This window comes from Chionomys nivalis, chromosome 17, assembly GCF_950005125.1.
Source record: "Chionomys nivalis chromosome 17, mChiNiv1.1, whole genome shotgun sequence".
Lineage (NCBI taxonomy): Eukaryota > Metazoa > Chordata > Mammalia > Rodentia > Cricetidae > Chionomys > Chionomys nivalis.
Genome location: NC_080102.1, coordinates 43,016,322 through 43,032,029, shown reverse-complemented (window position 1 = coordinate 43,032,029; position 15,708 = coordinate 43,016,322). Strand labels below are relative to the sequence as shown.

Here is a 15,708-nt window from a genome sequence, read left to right as displayed (position 1 = left end):
GGGAGTGAGAACAGCTGTTGAGGATGAGTCAGTCCCCCAAATTTCTAAGTTCCAAGGGTGTAACTCAAAAGAAGGGTTCAGTGTCACAATTTAGAAGTCCCAATTCTAGACTTCTGCTCACACAACAGCCATGCAAGCAAACCAGCAACCCAGTTACCAGGAAGACAAGCAAGATGACTCGGGTGCAGAGGACCAGAGGGAACCGGGACAGTCCCTGGGGGACAAGAGCCACCCCCAATTCCCACCCACATAAAACACATGTGGAGGAGAGAGAGGGCCAGGGGACTCTTTCTGTGTCGAGGTACACCCTTACATCTACATGGGTCTAAAAATGCCAGGTCATCTGTGATAGCAACCTTCAGGGACCCTAAGAAGGAAGAGACATTCCGATCCCCCTACCCAACCTCATGTGGAGACTGCCAGACACTGCCAAAGCAAAGAGGCAAAGTGAACTTAAGAGTGGGAGCCCCTGAAGTCAGAGGGACCGGATACAGTAAAGTATGCCACACAGCGCACAGCTGACTATGGGAGCCTGGCACAGCTGGGTCACCTGTCCCCCCACTTCATCCAGACGATGGTCTCCCCAGGGTCTAGAAGGCAAAAGGCAGGTAATTTATGGACCTCTGACCCCAAAGAAACCTATGCCTTCCCTCTTAGTGTGCTGATTCAAGGGGACATAGAGGAGATACTCAATTCAGCCCATGGTCACAGCTTGTCCAGGCTGCGCAGCCTCCATGGCTCCTGGCCCACAGGGAAGAAAAACAACTTCAAAGCTATTTTTAAAACTGTAAAAGCAGATCTCTCAAGCAGGAGTCCCTTTGGCACAAGATGCAACAGGCCCAGCCTCAGCCAGAGGTAAAAAAAAAAAAAAAATCAAATGATAAGCCTTAAATAAAATATCTCTTCCCACCCAGCTGGAGCACACACACACAGAGAGAAGCCACCCAGAGGGAAAGAGAAAGCTGTATCTGCCCAGGCTGGGCTGCACACCTGGGCACCTGAACAGACTGCTCCCAATTTACCCTTCCAGTTATCCTGGAGGACCTTTCTAAAAGATGGTGCCTTATCCTCCCCAACGGACCAGGTACAAGTCACCTCCCAAGCTCAGGGCACCCCTTCACCATCAGCCCGAGAGAAGCAGCTGTGGGAAGCTCTTCTCTCCCCCAAGCCACTCCACTCAGGGCTGCCTTGCTCTCCGTGTCCACCTGCGTGTTTTCCTAGCGCTATCACCGCGTTGTCCGCTGCTCTGCACGGAGGTGGTATTTAGTGCATGATGAACTGTCAGCGCCAAGCTTAACGTTCTGCAGGCAGGCAGCGTGCGGCCAAGTTCTGGATGTTTCACATTCTAACATGACAGGCTGCTTGGGCCTGGCGTGTTCCTGAGTGGAGGGAGTCAGCTACGGGACTAGGGTGGTGCCCTGAGGTTTGTTTTTTTTTTCCTTCCTGGATGCAAAATGATAATAATAATATTAAAGAAATGTGTTTCTAGGAAGAACTACTGCTCAGAATGGCTGACTTCCAGACCCACCAATCACGGCCCTTCAGTATGAGACAGGGGACTGAGGTGGCAGGCTGCCTCTGAGGCTCAAGAGCTGGACTTGGAGGCCCTGGCTAGCACGGGGCTGAAATGTGAATATTTAAAAGTGTCTGCCCTAAGGTCTGGGAGGCGAAGGGCAAAGGCTGGAGAGATGACTCAATGCCTAAGAGCACTGGCTGCTACTCCAGAGGATCCAGACTTGAGTCCCAGTAAATGCATGGTGGCTCACAGCCATCTGTAGCTCCAGTTTGGGGAATCTAATACCCTCTGCTGGCCTCCATGGGTTCCAGGCACGCATGTGGTACTCGAATATAAAAAAATCCATATACACAACTGTATTTAGGTGTCTGTTACATCCACTCCACATCCTGTGGATATGTCCCTCCAACCATGGACCAGCAGCTAAACTTTCTCAGAACATCAAGTTCATTGCTAGATACCAGATTTCTGCTTAGAATGGACAGGAGATCAGGTAGGACTTTCCCATCACCAGCAAGGCGAGATGAGCCCAGAGGCTCTGGTTGGGTATACATGCTGGGGAGCCAAGGCAGTAGGTGAAACTATGCCCGGGATCAAACACCACTGGAAAATGGCTTTGGGAGGTGCTAGTAAGGCCCCACAGGATGTGCAGAAGGGCAAGCCTGGGGGTGGGGCAGTACCTCCATCCATCTATCCACTCATCCCATTGTCCACCATTCCATCCATGTGCTCACCACTGGTTGATACAGCCAGAGATCTGCTGAGTCACCCAGCCAGCCACCCAGATGTGTACTGAGCACCCTGCAGTTGCCAGGCTCTGGGACCATACAGATGAGGCAGCAGCTACCTTCTCTACCTCTTACAAAGTCTAGTTGGTGGACGCCAGTGTGAACAGCTGCCTCACATGGGGCTAAACCACACACCCCTCATGCCAGATGAGGCTCCCCACGGGGGACCACTGGAAGCAGCGAAGGATAGAAGGTTGCTAGCCCAAGTGACTTCTCTCTCAATGCAAACACAGGACCCCGTTGGTCACGCCATCCAGAGGATAGGATGACACCCTCTCATAACCCTGGGAGCTGACACTGTGCTCATGGAGCAGGAGTCCAAAAGGAGGTCACAGAGATGGACAGTGGCTCCTGATAGAACACCCCTATGAACATCAATTGTCATTGCCCAAAGCACCCTGCTAGACCTGGGACAGGGGGCCCTCAGCATGACACCACAGATGAGCACATATGACTTCACCATCTCGCCTCAATATTACAGGAGCCCGAGCCCTAGCCCTAGGAATGGCAACAAGGTATTGAATTTTTCCTCTGAAATATGAGCTACAGGCAGGAGCCAGGGGTTTGGTGAGTGGCTCAGCTTCTGTACTAAAAAAACTTCTATCCTGGGCAATGAGATGTCTTAGGGTCAATTATGTCAACTGCCATGAAAACTTCAGAGTATATTTTACTGGGCAACAGAAATGATCTAGAAAAGCAAAGGTTTTGGGGTCCTCCCCACCATGTACTGGGTATAGATCCTAGGGCCTCACATATGTTAGAAAAGCACTAAGTCATGCCCACAGACAAAAATATGAAACTGTTGGACCTAATGGGTCAGATCTTTAATTTTTTCTTAGGGGTCAATTTCATCTTTTTCCCTGGAAAAATGTGTATAGGGCTGTGTCTAGCTCATCTCAGCCTTCTGTCCCCATTTTACCCCTGACTTCTTCCCACTGGCTCCACTCCACTCCACACTAGGGACAGACGCAGACCCATCCAGGCTCTGTCCCTGGGGCTTATCTTGAGATCCACAGCACTTACATTACAGAAGGAGGTAGAGGTAAGTGGCCAGGCCCCCCAGCTAATACCTGCAGGCCCAGGTCTGGAGGAGTGGGCCCAGGCACATTTGTTAGGGATATACTAGCTCTGTCTCTAGCTGGCTTCAAAGCTGCCTCAACTTTTCAAAACACTGGCGGCACTCACATGGCTCCCAGGCCTTCTGCTTTCCCAAGACTGACTGTGAGGCAGGCTTGCTCACCTGTAATCACCTGGATCAGCTATCCCAGACCTCCCTGTGTGCAAGATCCACCCGTCATGCCCTGAAGGGTAAGTAGGCCACCACCTGCCTCCCAACCAGCTTCCTCTGTAAGTCAGGCAGGAGTCAGTCACTCTGGCTCCCATGTATTGAGCAGGAAGGGGGCTGCCAGGGGTATCAAGGGCTATGGAGCAAAGGCCCCCCTCCCTCCGCGTCACATGCTTCAGGAATCACTGCTATCCACTGGCTCCCTCCACTGGGAACCCACTTACTCTACTGTATAGGTGGCAGTGACCGGGAGACAAAGCATAGCCCCTAGGGGAGTCGCCTCAAGCCTGATCAGGGAGGTGTCAGCAGAAGCAACCCCAGGGAAGTATCAACTCAGAAGTTCTGCAGCCCAGCCCCCAAACCAGGAGGCCCCTGAAAGGCCTGAAGCACTTTCCCCACCAAAATCCATGTCCATGGCGAGTTGCTCTGGGGTGGAGGCTGTGTGCATACTTTACAACAACGGCGAATCCCACTTCCCAGAGCCTGCACACAGCAAGAGATTGATAAATACAATAAACACTCAGTTACAGAAGCCCTGGAAGAGACGCCTTTGTGTCCAACAACTGACAATCCAGTGCAACGCATCTCAGGCTTGCTGCAAATGGACACCGTTCAGTCACTTAGGTCTTTAACAAGCTCAGGCCCCTGCCTTGGGCTGTAGCTAAGGTACATTTTGTTGTACCTTCTCCATCGCATGTCACTTCCTCCTGGGAACATCTGTACCCTTCAATATTTAATCACCGAAGAAACCTATTGTGCACTTGGGCTATTTTTCTCCTCGGTGAAGAAAGACAGCCTGTTGTCAGAGAGAAAGTACAGCCGAGAGTTAAATAGAATTTGAACACTAATCACTTAGGCACTTATGGATAGAGCCAAGGCCCTAAACAGCTCAAGCTGAGCTGCCAGGGAAAGGAAGAAATAAGAGCTGGAAGCTTAGGTCTCAAGGCCAGTCTACAGCTCTCTCCACCCTGCACACAGTATTTCCCCTGTAGACCAAGAGGAACAGGAATGACCAGGCCAGCATACGCTATATAGGCTGAGTGACATCCGAAACATATTTGTGTGTCTCCAGACTCTATAACACTGTATTACCCTGGGAAATGTGATGGATGCGATGTTGGAGGAGGAGGCACAGGCTTCTCTGTGCAAACTCCACCTCTGTCAGGCTTTCCTGTGATTTCTTTAGTCATTCAGCGCCCACCACTCCCAAGACATCAAGCCTGAGGTATAAAAATAGGTCCCACCCCATCCACAAGGTGCAGATGGCCTGGGAAGAGCTGCATCTTACTAACACCCAGTACAGAAGGCTCAGAATGGTATAATCAGTCACCAACAGGTGACCAGGAGATTAGCCACACACTGACTAGAGACACAGACAGAAAACAGACCAGGGATTATCTCTGGTACCAGCCTAGAGTGACTGCCAGAACAGAACACAAGTGTGCACAAAGTATGAGTGTGCTAACATTTATCTGCAGGGGAAGGTGTGACCAAACACAAAAACCAGTAAAGGACCTAGTAACGTAGAAGACAATTGGAACTCCAGAGAGGATGGGAGGGGACCCAAGTTCTCTGGATATAACTTGATAATGCAGGCAGGTAAGCCATTCAGTGTTGCCTGCTTTTGAGATTGGGTCTCACTGAGTTACCTGGGGTGGCGTTGGATTCCAGGGCTCAGGGGACCTCCTGGCTCAGCCTCCCTAGTGCTGGGACCTCAGACTTATGCTACTGTAAACATTTTCTTTTTATTTATTTTATCTGTCTGAGTGTGCAAGACCCAGAGCCTCCTTTGAGCATACTTGGTAAGCCTTCTGCCCCTGAGCTACACCCTCAGCGCAGTAATTTTAGATAGATACAAGAATTTAATTTGACAAGGAACTCTTGGCATTGCAGAATGAGATGAGATGATACCTTGTCCCTCCTGACCGGCACTGAAGAAACACCATCATGTCTGTGACATTCAAGGCAAAAACCACATGACCCAAGTCTCTATTAAGCAACAGCAGACATCTAAACCCGAGCCCATTCTATGGGCAACTGACCTGCACACCTCGAAAAATGCCTGGATCAGGAAACAAAGGCCGAGGAGACACGAGAGGCTACTCGTGACCAGAACTTTCTTTTGTTATAAAGAACATTAATAAGACAATGGTGAGGCTCACACCAGATAATGGCATAGCAACATTATTTCCTAACTTTGATCACTGCACACTGTGGCTACAGAAGAGAATAACCTTGCTCTTAGGGAACACGGCAGTGTATTTGAAACTCAGAAGCACTGCTCTGAAACAGACCATCAGGCAGCTCAGAAAAAAAACATATAAATAGCCGGGCAGATGGATGAATGGATGGATGGGTAGGTGGATGAGAGATGGATCGGTGGGTGGGTGGGTGGGCAAGAGATGGATGTGGGTGGATAGATGTGTGATTGGGTGAGAGATGCATGGATGTGTAGGTGGGAGAACTAATGGGTAAGTAGGAGATGGATAGATGTGTAGGTATATGGATGGAAAGGTGGAGGGAGACGGACGGACATGTGGGTGGAGAGATGGTTAGACAGATGAAAGAGAGATGGATATGTGGGGGGATATGGATGCATATGTGGGAGGATGGACAGAGAGATGAGAGCTGGATGGACACATGGGTAGGAGGTAAACAAATGGGTGGGCGCACACATGTATATATAAACGTATAGACAGCTAGATGGTGGGAAGGGGAGCTTGACGGCTAAAAAACACTGACAAATGTGTGTGGCAAAGAGCTGCCCTTTGAGGAAAGGAAACAACGCATGAAGAACACGTGGAAACGCTTTGTGCTATTTTTGCAACTTTCCTCCAAGGCTGAAATAAAGTCAAAATAAATTCAAGCAAAACAAAGGCGATCTCCATAAACATCGGGAGTGGGAGGAACAAATGAAGCTGGCCCTGCTCTCCGTGATGGTAGGACCATGAAGCGGGAGGAACCCTGCAAGTGGCATTCCAATGGAGGAACGGATAATTCCGTAGTGACATTTCCTCATGGGGGCAAAGCCAGCACAACCCAACACAGACTGGCTCAGTGGTCCCAAGGTTGGCGGTGACCCTGGCACTTTGTTTATTTTTGAGACAGGCTCTCACTGTGTAGCTCTGGCTGGCCTCTAACTCACAGCCACCTCTGCTTCCTGAGAGCTGGCATTAAAGGTGTGTACCGCCACACTAGGGTGTTTGTAGATTTTGGTGTTTGTTTTGACAGTCTTTAGCTCTGTATCCCAGGATGGCCTCCAATCCTACGGTCCTCCTGCCTCTACCCCCCGAGTGCTCCTGAGACCTGCATATATGATAATGAGATGAAACAACTGAGTAAGATGGTGCTGCCTGCCTCTGAGAACCAACGGTCATGAGTGGAAGACACAGTAAAGACTCCCTGAGGGGGCTGGAGAGATGGCTCAGTGGTTAAGAGCATTGCCTGCTCTTCCAAAGGTCCTGAGTTCAATTCCCAGCAACCACATGGTGGCTCACAACCATCTGTAATGAGGTCTGGTGCCCTCTTCTGGCCTGCAGACATACACACAGACAGGATATTGTATACATAATAAATAAATTAAAAAAAAAAAAAAAAGACTCCCTGAGGTCCAAAAGCCACCCAGGAGTTCTAGAGGTCTGCTCCTTCAGAGTCTGGACTCAAACTTCCCAAGCCTTGGCGACTGTAATGGTCAAGGCACGGAGGCTGCCAGCTATGGTGAGCACCCTGTAATCCTCAGTTGTCCTCCACTGAGAACAGCCAGAACTGCCTTGAAAGATGGTCCATGCCAGCAGCAGGGTGAGAAGTGTTTGTGAGGGGGCTCAAACATCTTGTCCTACTGTGAGCAGGCTGAGAAGTCAAGGCTGAGGCGTCTACAGCCCAGAGGCAGGACTCTAATCGCATACACAGGTCATGATCACAAGTTGTTCCCGGGGCTCCTGATGACACAGTTCTAAAACACACAGCAGAGCAGGCACCCCTCTGGTCTCAGGAGAAATGTTCTATTCATATTCAAAACTGTGACACAAGGTGGGGAAATCCGTGTATCCAGCTTTTCCCACGTGAACCACACCTCAAGGCAACCAGAGAGCAAAGAGAAACTTGTTTTTAGAAATGCACTGGTTAAACAATGGAGCAAGAACAACAGACGTACAAAAACGACCAGTGTGAGCACTCTGACGGACTGACTGAACAGACTGGTATTCTCCCAGGACACCCCAGGACCAAGCTCTCAACACAAAGGACATCTAATTGCCCTAGAGAGACAAGGGGCAGGTAGTAAGAGACAAAGGCAGGAGACAGAGGATGAGGGAGAAGGGGAAGGGAACAAGGGACAGGGGACCAGGGGTGTTTGTACTGGAAGGGGGACGACAAAGGACTGCCTCTGGGAATGAGAAGAGACATGTGTGACCCATGGGCAAATGACAGTTTATAAAGGTAAAGGGAGAAATCCCGCGTTAGGGTGAGGAGCTTAATTTTAAGAGGGCATATTAGTTAGGAGAGCCAAAGGAGTCTTCTGATTGCTGGACTTCAATACTTTGATAGGTGAACCTTTGCTGTAGTCAGTTCAGAAGAAGGAAGTGGCCAAATAAGGGACTAGACCTTGGTGACTAGCTTTAGGAATGTAATCTAATGGTTTTTAGCAAGGCAGAGGAAATTGGGGAGAAGAACAAAGCCTGCCAGAGCCATGTTTGCCATGCTCTGGCTGGCAAGAGTCCCTTCAGAGACTGCACTTAACAACGATTGCTTTGACCTCAGGGACAGCATGCCTCAGGGCAACACAGAGCAATACCATCAAAGGTCTGCCTCCCAAGACCAGTCACAGCCACCACTATGGAGGAGGGACAGCAGACATGGGGAGTCCACAGGACACTATTCACAGGGGGACCTCTAGCTTTGGTGAGCTAGCCACCTGGGGTGAAGGCAGGAATAGAGAGAGAAGGCACCAAAAGACTGAGGAGATTATGCCAGCCGTTCCCACCCACGGACCCTGATGAGTATCAATTCAAAGTTGTCAGAAATCATGAGCCTATCTATCGGGGAAATCCGAGCTCCAGTCGGTCTCGGCTGTAATCAAGGAAAGCTGTCTGCTGTTCTCCTTACCATCTTGGTCTCTCAGCTTTTGTCATTAAAACATATTGAGCTATCTACTAAAATATTTACAGATGAAGCGATAGAGCGCAGGCTGGGATTCGCCCAACACGCCCAGGGGAGGAGGGGCGAAAGCCAGCCTGGCTTAGAATCTGCTCCTGCAGAGGCAGGTATAAGAGTCAACAGGCGTCTCCGACATGCTCTACTCTGAGTCTATGTATCTTCAAAGTCTTTCATTTAAAACAACAACAACAAAAACCTGTCCAGAGCTGCCTCCACACTGTCAGGGTAAATGCCACACCACACCTTAGGAGTGACCAAGGAGTAGGATGAGATAGCTCCTTGGGCAAGTCTGAGAAAAGAATTGTGGGAATGATCCTAGGATACCAACCATGCTACTACAGAGGAATGGCCAAGGACATACTTTCAGACATTTTTCCTCATGCATCACCCTTAGAGTCTCCCACTTCCTCATCCTCACGGGGTCTGGCTGGTTCCACGCTGCACTTTCAAACTCTTCCACAGTGGGGCGAGCGCTCAGGCAGCCCTACACCCTGGCATTGGCCTGGACTTGCTCCACAGATTCTCAGTGACCAGCTCTGGGCAAGCAGAACTGGAACTCTCTTCCTGTACTGGCTTCTCAGAAGCCTCGGTTTCTGCAGAGCATCAACCGTGACAACACTATCACGCATCGGGGTCACGAGCACGGGCTCTGGAGCTAGCCAGGCTGGTTTAAGTTCTTACTGCTCCCACCAAGTGGTAGGATGACTTAGTCATCTGTGCCTCAGTTTCCTCGCCAGGAGGACACGGAAGTCAAGAGAAAGACCAAACGTGAGATGCTATTGGGTGGTGACTCCAAATGCTCCTGTTCTGCCAAAACCACCTCCTCCTTACTTCACAGATCAGAACCTAGCCAGCAGAACCATGAGGGGAAGGGTCCCAAGGTGCACCTGCGTATCAGGACAAATGGCTTCAGATTTCTCAAAGGAGCTCTGAAAAGTCTGAGTAAACTGTGCTTGAGTCACGGAAACCAACCAAGTTCATGAACTAGGTCCCTCCTTTCCCAGACTCCTGTTCCCTCATCCCACCTGCAAAGCACAGGCCAGGGTTGGCTTTTGTGAGGCAACAGGCAACAGTCACATGTTCAGAGGGGAAGTATCATGTGGGGACGGCCAAGTCCATGTCTATCTCTGTCCAAGCCTATCCCCACACACCTATGCCCCCACACACCTATGTTTACACCTATCCCCCCACACCTATGTTCACACCTATCACCCCACGTCTATATTCACACCCATCCACACACACACCTATGTTCACTCATGCCTGCCCCCACCCACACCTGTCCCGTGGCCACACCACAGCACTCCCAGTTCGGCCTTCACTCAGCAGTGGCCCATCCCCCCATAAGGACTTTCTTGTACTCACGAAGAAAGTGCTTTTCCAGTAAGGCAATTTCCAGATGACCCTTGATCTCGTTCAGCCGATCGAACTCTGTCCTGCTAAAGTCCTGGACACCTGCTGCCATGATGAGGGTCCCTGGGCCAGCCTGGAAGGAAAACAGCAAGAGTTCAGAGGGCCACACTACAGCAGCCTTGCTTGATCCCAGTTGGTTTTAAGGGGCCCCAGAGCCTTGGGATGGTAGTCGCAACCTCTGGTGCTTTAGTGCAGATGGATCACAAGGAAGAGCACATCACAGTCAATACCGTGGCTCTAGGGCCCCAAGAGCATCTTTCTGAACTTATGAGACAAAGAGGCACGGGCTCTACAACTGTGTACCAGCACACACGCTCACCTCAGGATCGCAGACAGTGTGGATCTCCTCACACCTGACACAAGCGAGGTCTTAAGAAAGAACACACACAAACATCAAACCCTCAAGATAGGGACACTACTCAGTGGTCAAGACACTTGCCACACGAGGATGAAGATCAGAGTTCGGATCCCCAGAGCCTACATAAATCCCAGGTGGGCACGGAAGCCTACTTGTAATGCCAGCCTCAGAAGGCAGAGACAGGGAGTCTCCAGAGCAGACGGGTTAGCAAGAGTCACCATCACTGAGCTCTGGGTTTGAGTGAGAGATCCTGCCTTAGTGAATACAGTGGAGCTATGGAGGATGATTCCTGACATCAACCTTGTGCCTCTACATGCACACGTGTGCACATGCACTCACACACACACGCACACATCAAACATGCGCATCACACATAGCCACTTAAAAATGGAAAGGGTTTAAAACAGTAATTAAAGTGTTAAATGTCATTTTAATGTTAAATATTATTTTGTTTTTTGAGATGGTCTCATAATACAGTCCAGACTAGCCTCAAATTCATGATCCTCCTGCCTCCACTTCATGAGTGTGTATCATTATCCCCAGCCAGCACTAAGCCTCGCGATGATAGCAGTACTGACTGTGGTACTACAGAGGGGGAAAAAAACATGATGCTGTCCTGCTGCTTGCAGTACACAATGACTCAAATAGAGCAGATCTCTTAATGGTATCCCAAAGGTGTCTATCCTACACTGAGCAGATCAGAGGGGAAAACAGCTTCTAAGTGGGTCCTATGAGGAGCCAAGATGAGCACACCCCACACCAGGCCCTTCCTGTTGGCTCCCCAGAGAGCAAATTCTATCACTGTCCTATCCACTGACTAAGGACTGGCTGGAGTCACAGCTCCCACTGCCGATGCCATTGACACAGCTATGCCTCCTGCTGACCACAGGAAAAGAAAGCAGCCCCACCCATCACTGAGAAGCCCCCCCCCCAGGCCACAGTGGGAACTCACGTGGTCATCTCACAGCTGGACCCTGCTATCGACATGGCAAAAATGGCACACTAGAGCCTGGCAAGCAACAGAGGGGAACTGACCAGCTTGCTGGGACCCCAAACCTCTCCTAGGCAACAGGACATGTGTATAGACAAGCCAGCTGGGGGAGCACTGTGGATATGTGTACCCTTCAGGGGGCATAGGATGAAGGGGCAGGCAGAGACCAGAGGCTCTGCAAAAAGTCCCTCCAGTTGATGGATACCCTGCCAGGGCGTCTGGACTGCACTTCCAGCTGTCTGCCTATCAGGATACCTGTTTATGGAGATATGGACCTGGTCCCTTGGTATAGAGGCATGGTGAAAGCTTGGGGTGACTGAAGGCACAGTAACTTCTGCTGTGTGGTCTACCCAAGGGGTCCTCTGGTTGTCACTCCCCAGATCAATTTTATTGTATAATAAATCCAGCCAAGAGGCACCTTTTCTAGAAGAGCTAGGAACTCATGAGTACCCCAGCACTCTAAAACCCCTGCCCAGGACATGAAAACTCCCAAAGAAGACACGCATCGCCACCTGTGTCCTATGTCACATAATAGTGGATCCCGATCAACCTACCCCTGGACCCAGCAATACCACTCTTGGGAATATACCCAAGAAATGCCCTATCATACAACAAAAGTATATGCTCAACTATGTTCATAGCAGCATTGTTTGTAATAGCCAGAACCTGGAAACAACCTAGATGCCCTTCAATGGAAGAATGGATGAAGAAAGTATGGAATATATACATATTAGAGTACTACTCAGCAGTAAAAAACAATGACTTCCTGAATTTTGCAGGCAAATGGACGGAAATAGAAAGCACTATCCTGAGTGAGGTGAGCCAGACCCAAAAAGAGGAACAGGGGATGTACTCACTCATATTTGGTTTCTAGCCATAAATAAAGGACATTGAGCCTATAATACGTGATCCTAGAGAAGCTAAATAAGAAGGTGAACCCAAAGAAAGACATATAGGCATCCTCCTGAAAATTAACCTTCATCAGGCGATGAAAGGAGACAGAGACAGAGACCCACATTGGAGCACCAGACTGAAATCTCAAGGTCCAAATCGGGAGCAGAAGGAGAGAGAGCATGAGCAAGGAACTCAGGACCGCAAGGGGTGCACCCACACACTGAGACAATGGGGATGTTCTATCAGGAACTCGCCAAGGCCAGCTGGCCTGGGTCTGAAAAAGCATGGGATAAAACCGGACTCGCTGAACATAACGGACAATGAGGACTACTGAGAACTCAAGAACAATGGCAATGGGTTTTTGATCCTACTGCACGTACTGGCTTTGTGGGAGCCTAGGCAGTTTGGATGCTCACCTTACTAGACCTGGATGGAGGTGGGTGGTCCTTGGACTTCCCACAGGGCAGGGAACCCTGATTGCTCTTAGGGATGACGAGGGAGGGGGACTTGATAGGGGGAGGGGGAGGGAAATGGGAGGTGGTGGCGGGGAGAAGGCAGAAATCTTAAAGAAAGAAAAATAAATAAATCTCTGAAACTGTAAAAAAAAAAAAAAAATAGTGGATCCCGAGAAAGCTCACCATCAGGTGGGAAGGCCCCCAGCCCAGAAACGACATGCAGACATCTGTCCAGAGGTGGCTCACACCCAGTCAATGCCAGACTAGACATACTGAGCCAGGAGAGTCCACTGAGACTTTGCAGTGCTCAGGGTGCAGGACTCTATATACACAGGCTATGAGACTGGCAGTCAAAACCCCACATGGCTGCCTGTCTCTAGCTCCTGTCTTCTCAAGTAGCCCCTGACACATCAAAGGCAGATGGGTAATAAGATGTCCGTGAAAGGACAATCACACGATCTCAAATGTCAACTTCAGGACACATGCGATGTGCTCATCTTTAACCCAGCTCTGCGCCACACAACCAGTGGTCCTGGCGGGCACCTAATTCCTAACTCTGCCCCCTCTTCATCTCCCATGGCTTCACCCACCTCCTGAACAGGAAACAATTAAACGTTCCCTCAGAGTTTCTACCCGGGCTGGTGCTAGCATGTGCACCCTGATTTCCTTGTCTCCATCTCTTCTCCGGCCCTCTTGTCTATGCACCTTCTCTTAAGTTCTCCTCGTTCTCTGTGTGTCTGAGTCACGCCTAGCCTCCCTGCCCCCAGCATGTTAAGACAAGTCCTATCTTAGGAAGGAGGTCACCAATGCTGAATTGAAATGGGATCCAGCAGCCCAGGAACTCCGCAGCCTTGTTCCCGCCTCATCCCTAAGAAATGCCCCATGTTCTGACTGCGGTCTGATCTCGCCTACAAGGAAACTGTTAAATATTTCACTAGCTCTGCTCACAGCACCAGCAGGCTTACAGAGGGAGTACTCTGTTGGGCTTGGCAGGCCTGTCTGCTGCCACATTTGTCAAGGGGCCCTGCAGCAGGAGTCCTAGGCGAGCCAGGCCATAGGTATGGGCACAGACCAGGCAGGATAAATGAGGCCCTGCCCAGGAGATACCCAGCTGTTAGGTAGGTAATCATTATGAGTTACACGGCAGAGAAGACCCCATGAACAAGAAGCAAGCACTAGCCAGCACAGACATTCTGATTGTACGTGCCAGCCCCCTAGCAGCAGAGCCAACTCCAGATCCCTGGCTGTCACAGCTACAGAGTCTACAGGTAATACCAGCTTTCAAAGCCCAGGAAACCAGACTCAATGATGCCACTCTGTTCCCAACATGCCAGGCTAGGACGGGTGGACCCCAAGTGATGAAAGCAAGAAGGGAAGCTTGAGAGGAACCAGGGCCTCCCAACCTGGAAGGGAGCAGGGTGGCCACACAACAGGCAGGCACCAGGTGTAGAAGCTGGCAGAGAAGGCAGAGGGGGCAGGGACAGAATGGCCAACCTCATGAGCTCAGCAATCTCCTGCCAAAAGCAGCCAGTTCATCTCTAGATGGCAAGTTCCACTTGAATGCACCCATTTACATCCCTGAATGGGTATCCCGACACCCAGGTCTCAGGGTTTCCATTCAGCTTGTGAGTTCTAGTGGCCTCCATGCAGAAGTGGCCACTGCTCAGGGGAGTCCCCTGACCCCAGCAGCAGTGAAGCTAGGCCTAAGGGGCCTGGCCAAGTGACCAAGGTGTCCAACAGGGATGACAAGCCTCCAGGGCACTGTGCCGAAGTTCTGAGCTGAATCCTTCTATAGGCATCATGGTTCCCTAGCTATTCCTTTCTTAGACTAGAAGTGAGTAACTGTGACCTGGAAACCAGGGGCCTGAACATGAACCTGAGGCCGTGACAAAACTACAGTAAATTTACATAATAAAGTGAGTATAAAGATGATCATCTCCCTCATGATAAAAAGCCAGGCAAGCTGAGATGTCATTTTTGCCTGAATTAGCAGACACGGGAGTTGGAGGGAACCCGAGGTGGGGGTGAGGGAGCATGGGCCTCTCCGCCAGTCATAGGGATGAACTGTACTGCCTGGAGCAGGGCAGCTCTCAACAGCCATTGGAGGCCCCGTCACTTTTCATAGGAGTGGGACATGTGACTCACAGACCAAGCAATACTGCAAACTGGACGGCACCAGTGTCCCTCAATGGGGAGGTCACTAGAAGCAGAAACACATTCCACAGTGGGAGCTTGAATGCCTGCTAAGTGAGGCAGCTCGACCTCCCGCAGAGCGCTCCACAGGGCACGGGTGAATGGGGCATCTGGGCCACCTCAACCGGGGGGAATCCACAGACCCCCACACATGGGAATGGAAAATGGCCTTGTCACCTGGGAAAAACAGTACAGCAGTCCCTCAGAAGCACAGGGCCTCCACAAGACCCAGCGACTCCAGATGCAAACAGATGTTTGTGAGAAACTATATTCCCAGGTGTTCTGTTGTTTGCCAGAGCGCCAAAGTGGAAACAAACCTAATGTCTACCAGTGTATGCATGGATAAGCAAGCATGGTCCATCCAAACCCTGGGGCTTGTTTGATTTATTTTAGGGGTTTGTTATTGTTATTTTGTTTTGTTTTTGAGACAGAGTCTTGTTATATAGCTACAGCTGGCCCAATACTTCTCATATGACCTGGGCTGGCCTTGTGGTAATCTTCCTGCTTTGATTTCCCGAGTGCTGGAATTAGATACATGCCACCACTCCAGAAGATTATGCATATAGATACACTTGGGACTGAATTCAGGCTCTTGCGCATGCCAGGCAACCACTCCATCACTGAACTATACTTCCAGACCAAACCACAGGACCCAATTCAG

The 15,708-nt window shown here is 50.3% G+C and overlaps 1 protein-coding gene across 5 annotated transcripts in view; it reads right to left on the bottom strand.

Annotated features, from left to right (window-relative positions):
• The window catches only part of Gramd4 (GRAM domain containing 4), a 78,242-nt gene that overhangs the window by 25,657 nt on the left and 36,877 nt on the right, over nucleotides 1-15,708 (bottom strand). For all 5 annotated transcript variants that reach the window (XM_057792308.1, XM_057792306.1, XM_057792307.1 and 2 more), the window contains one exon: nucleotides 10,109-10,229. In XM_057792308.1, coding sequence (XP_057648291.1) covers nucleotides 10,109-10,229 — 121 coding nt within the window. The remainder of the gene's footprint in view (nucleotides 1-10,108; nucleotides 10,230-15,708) is intronic.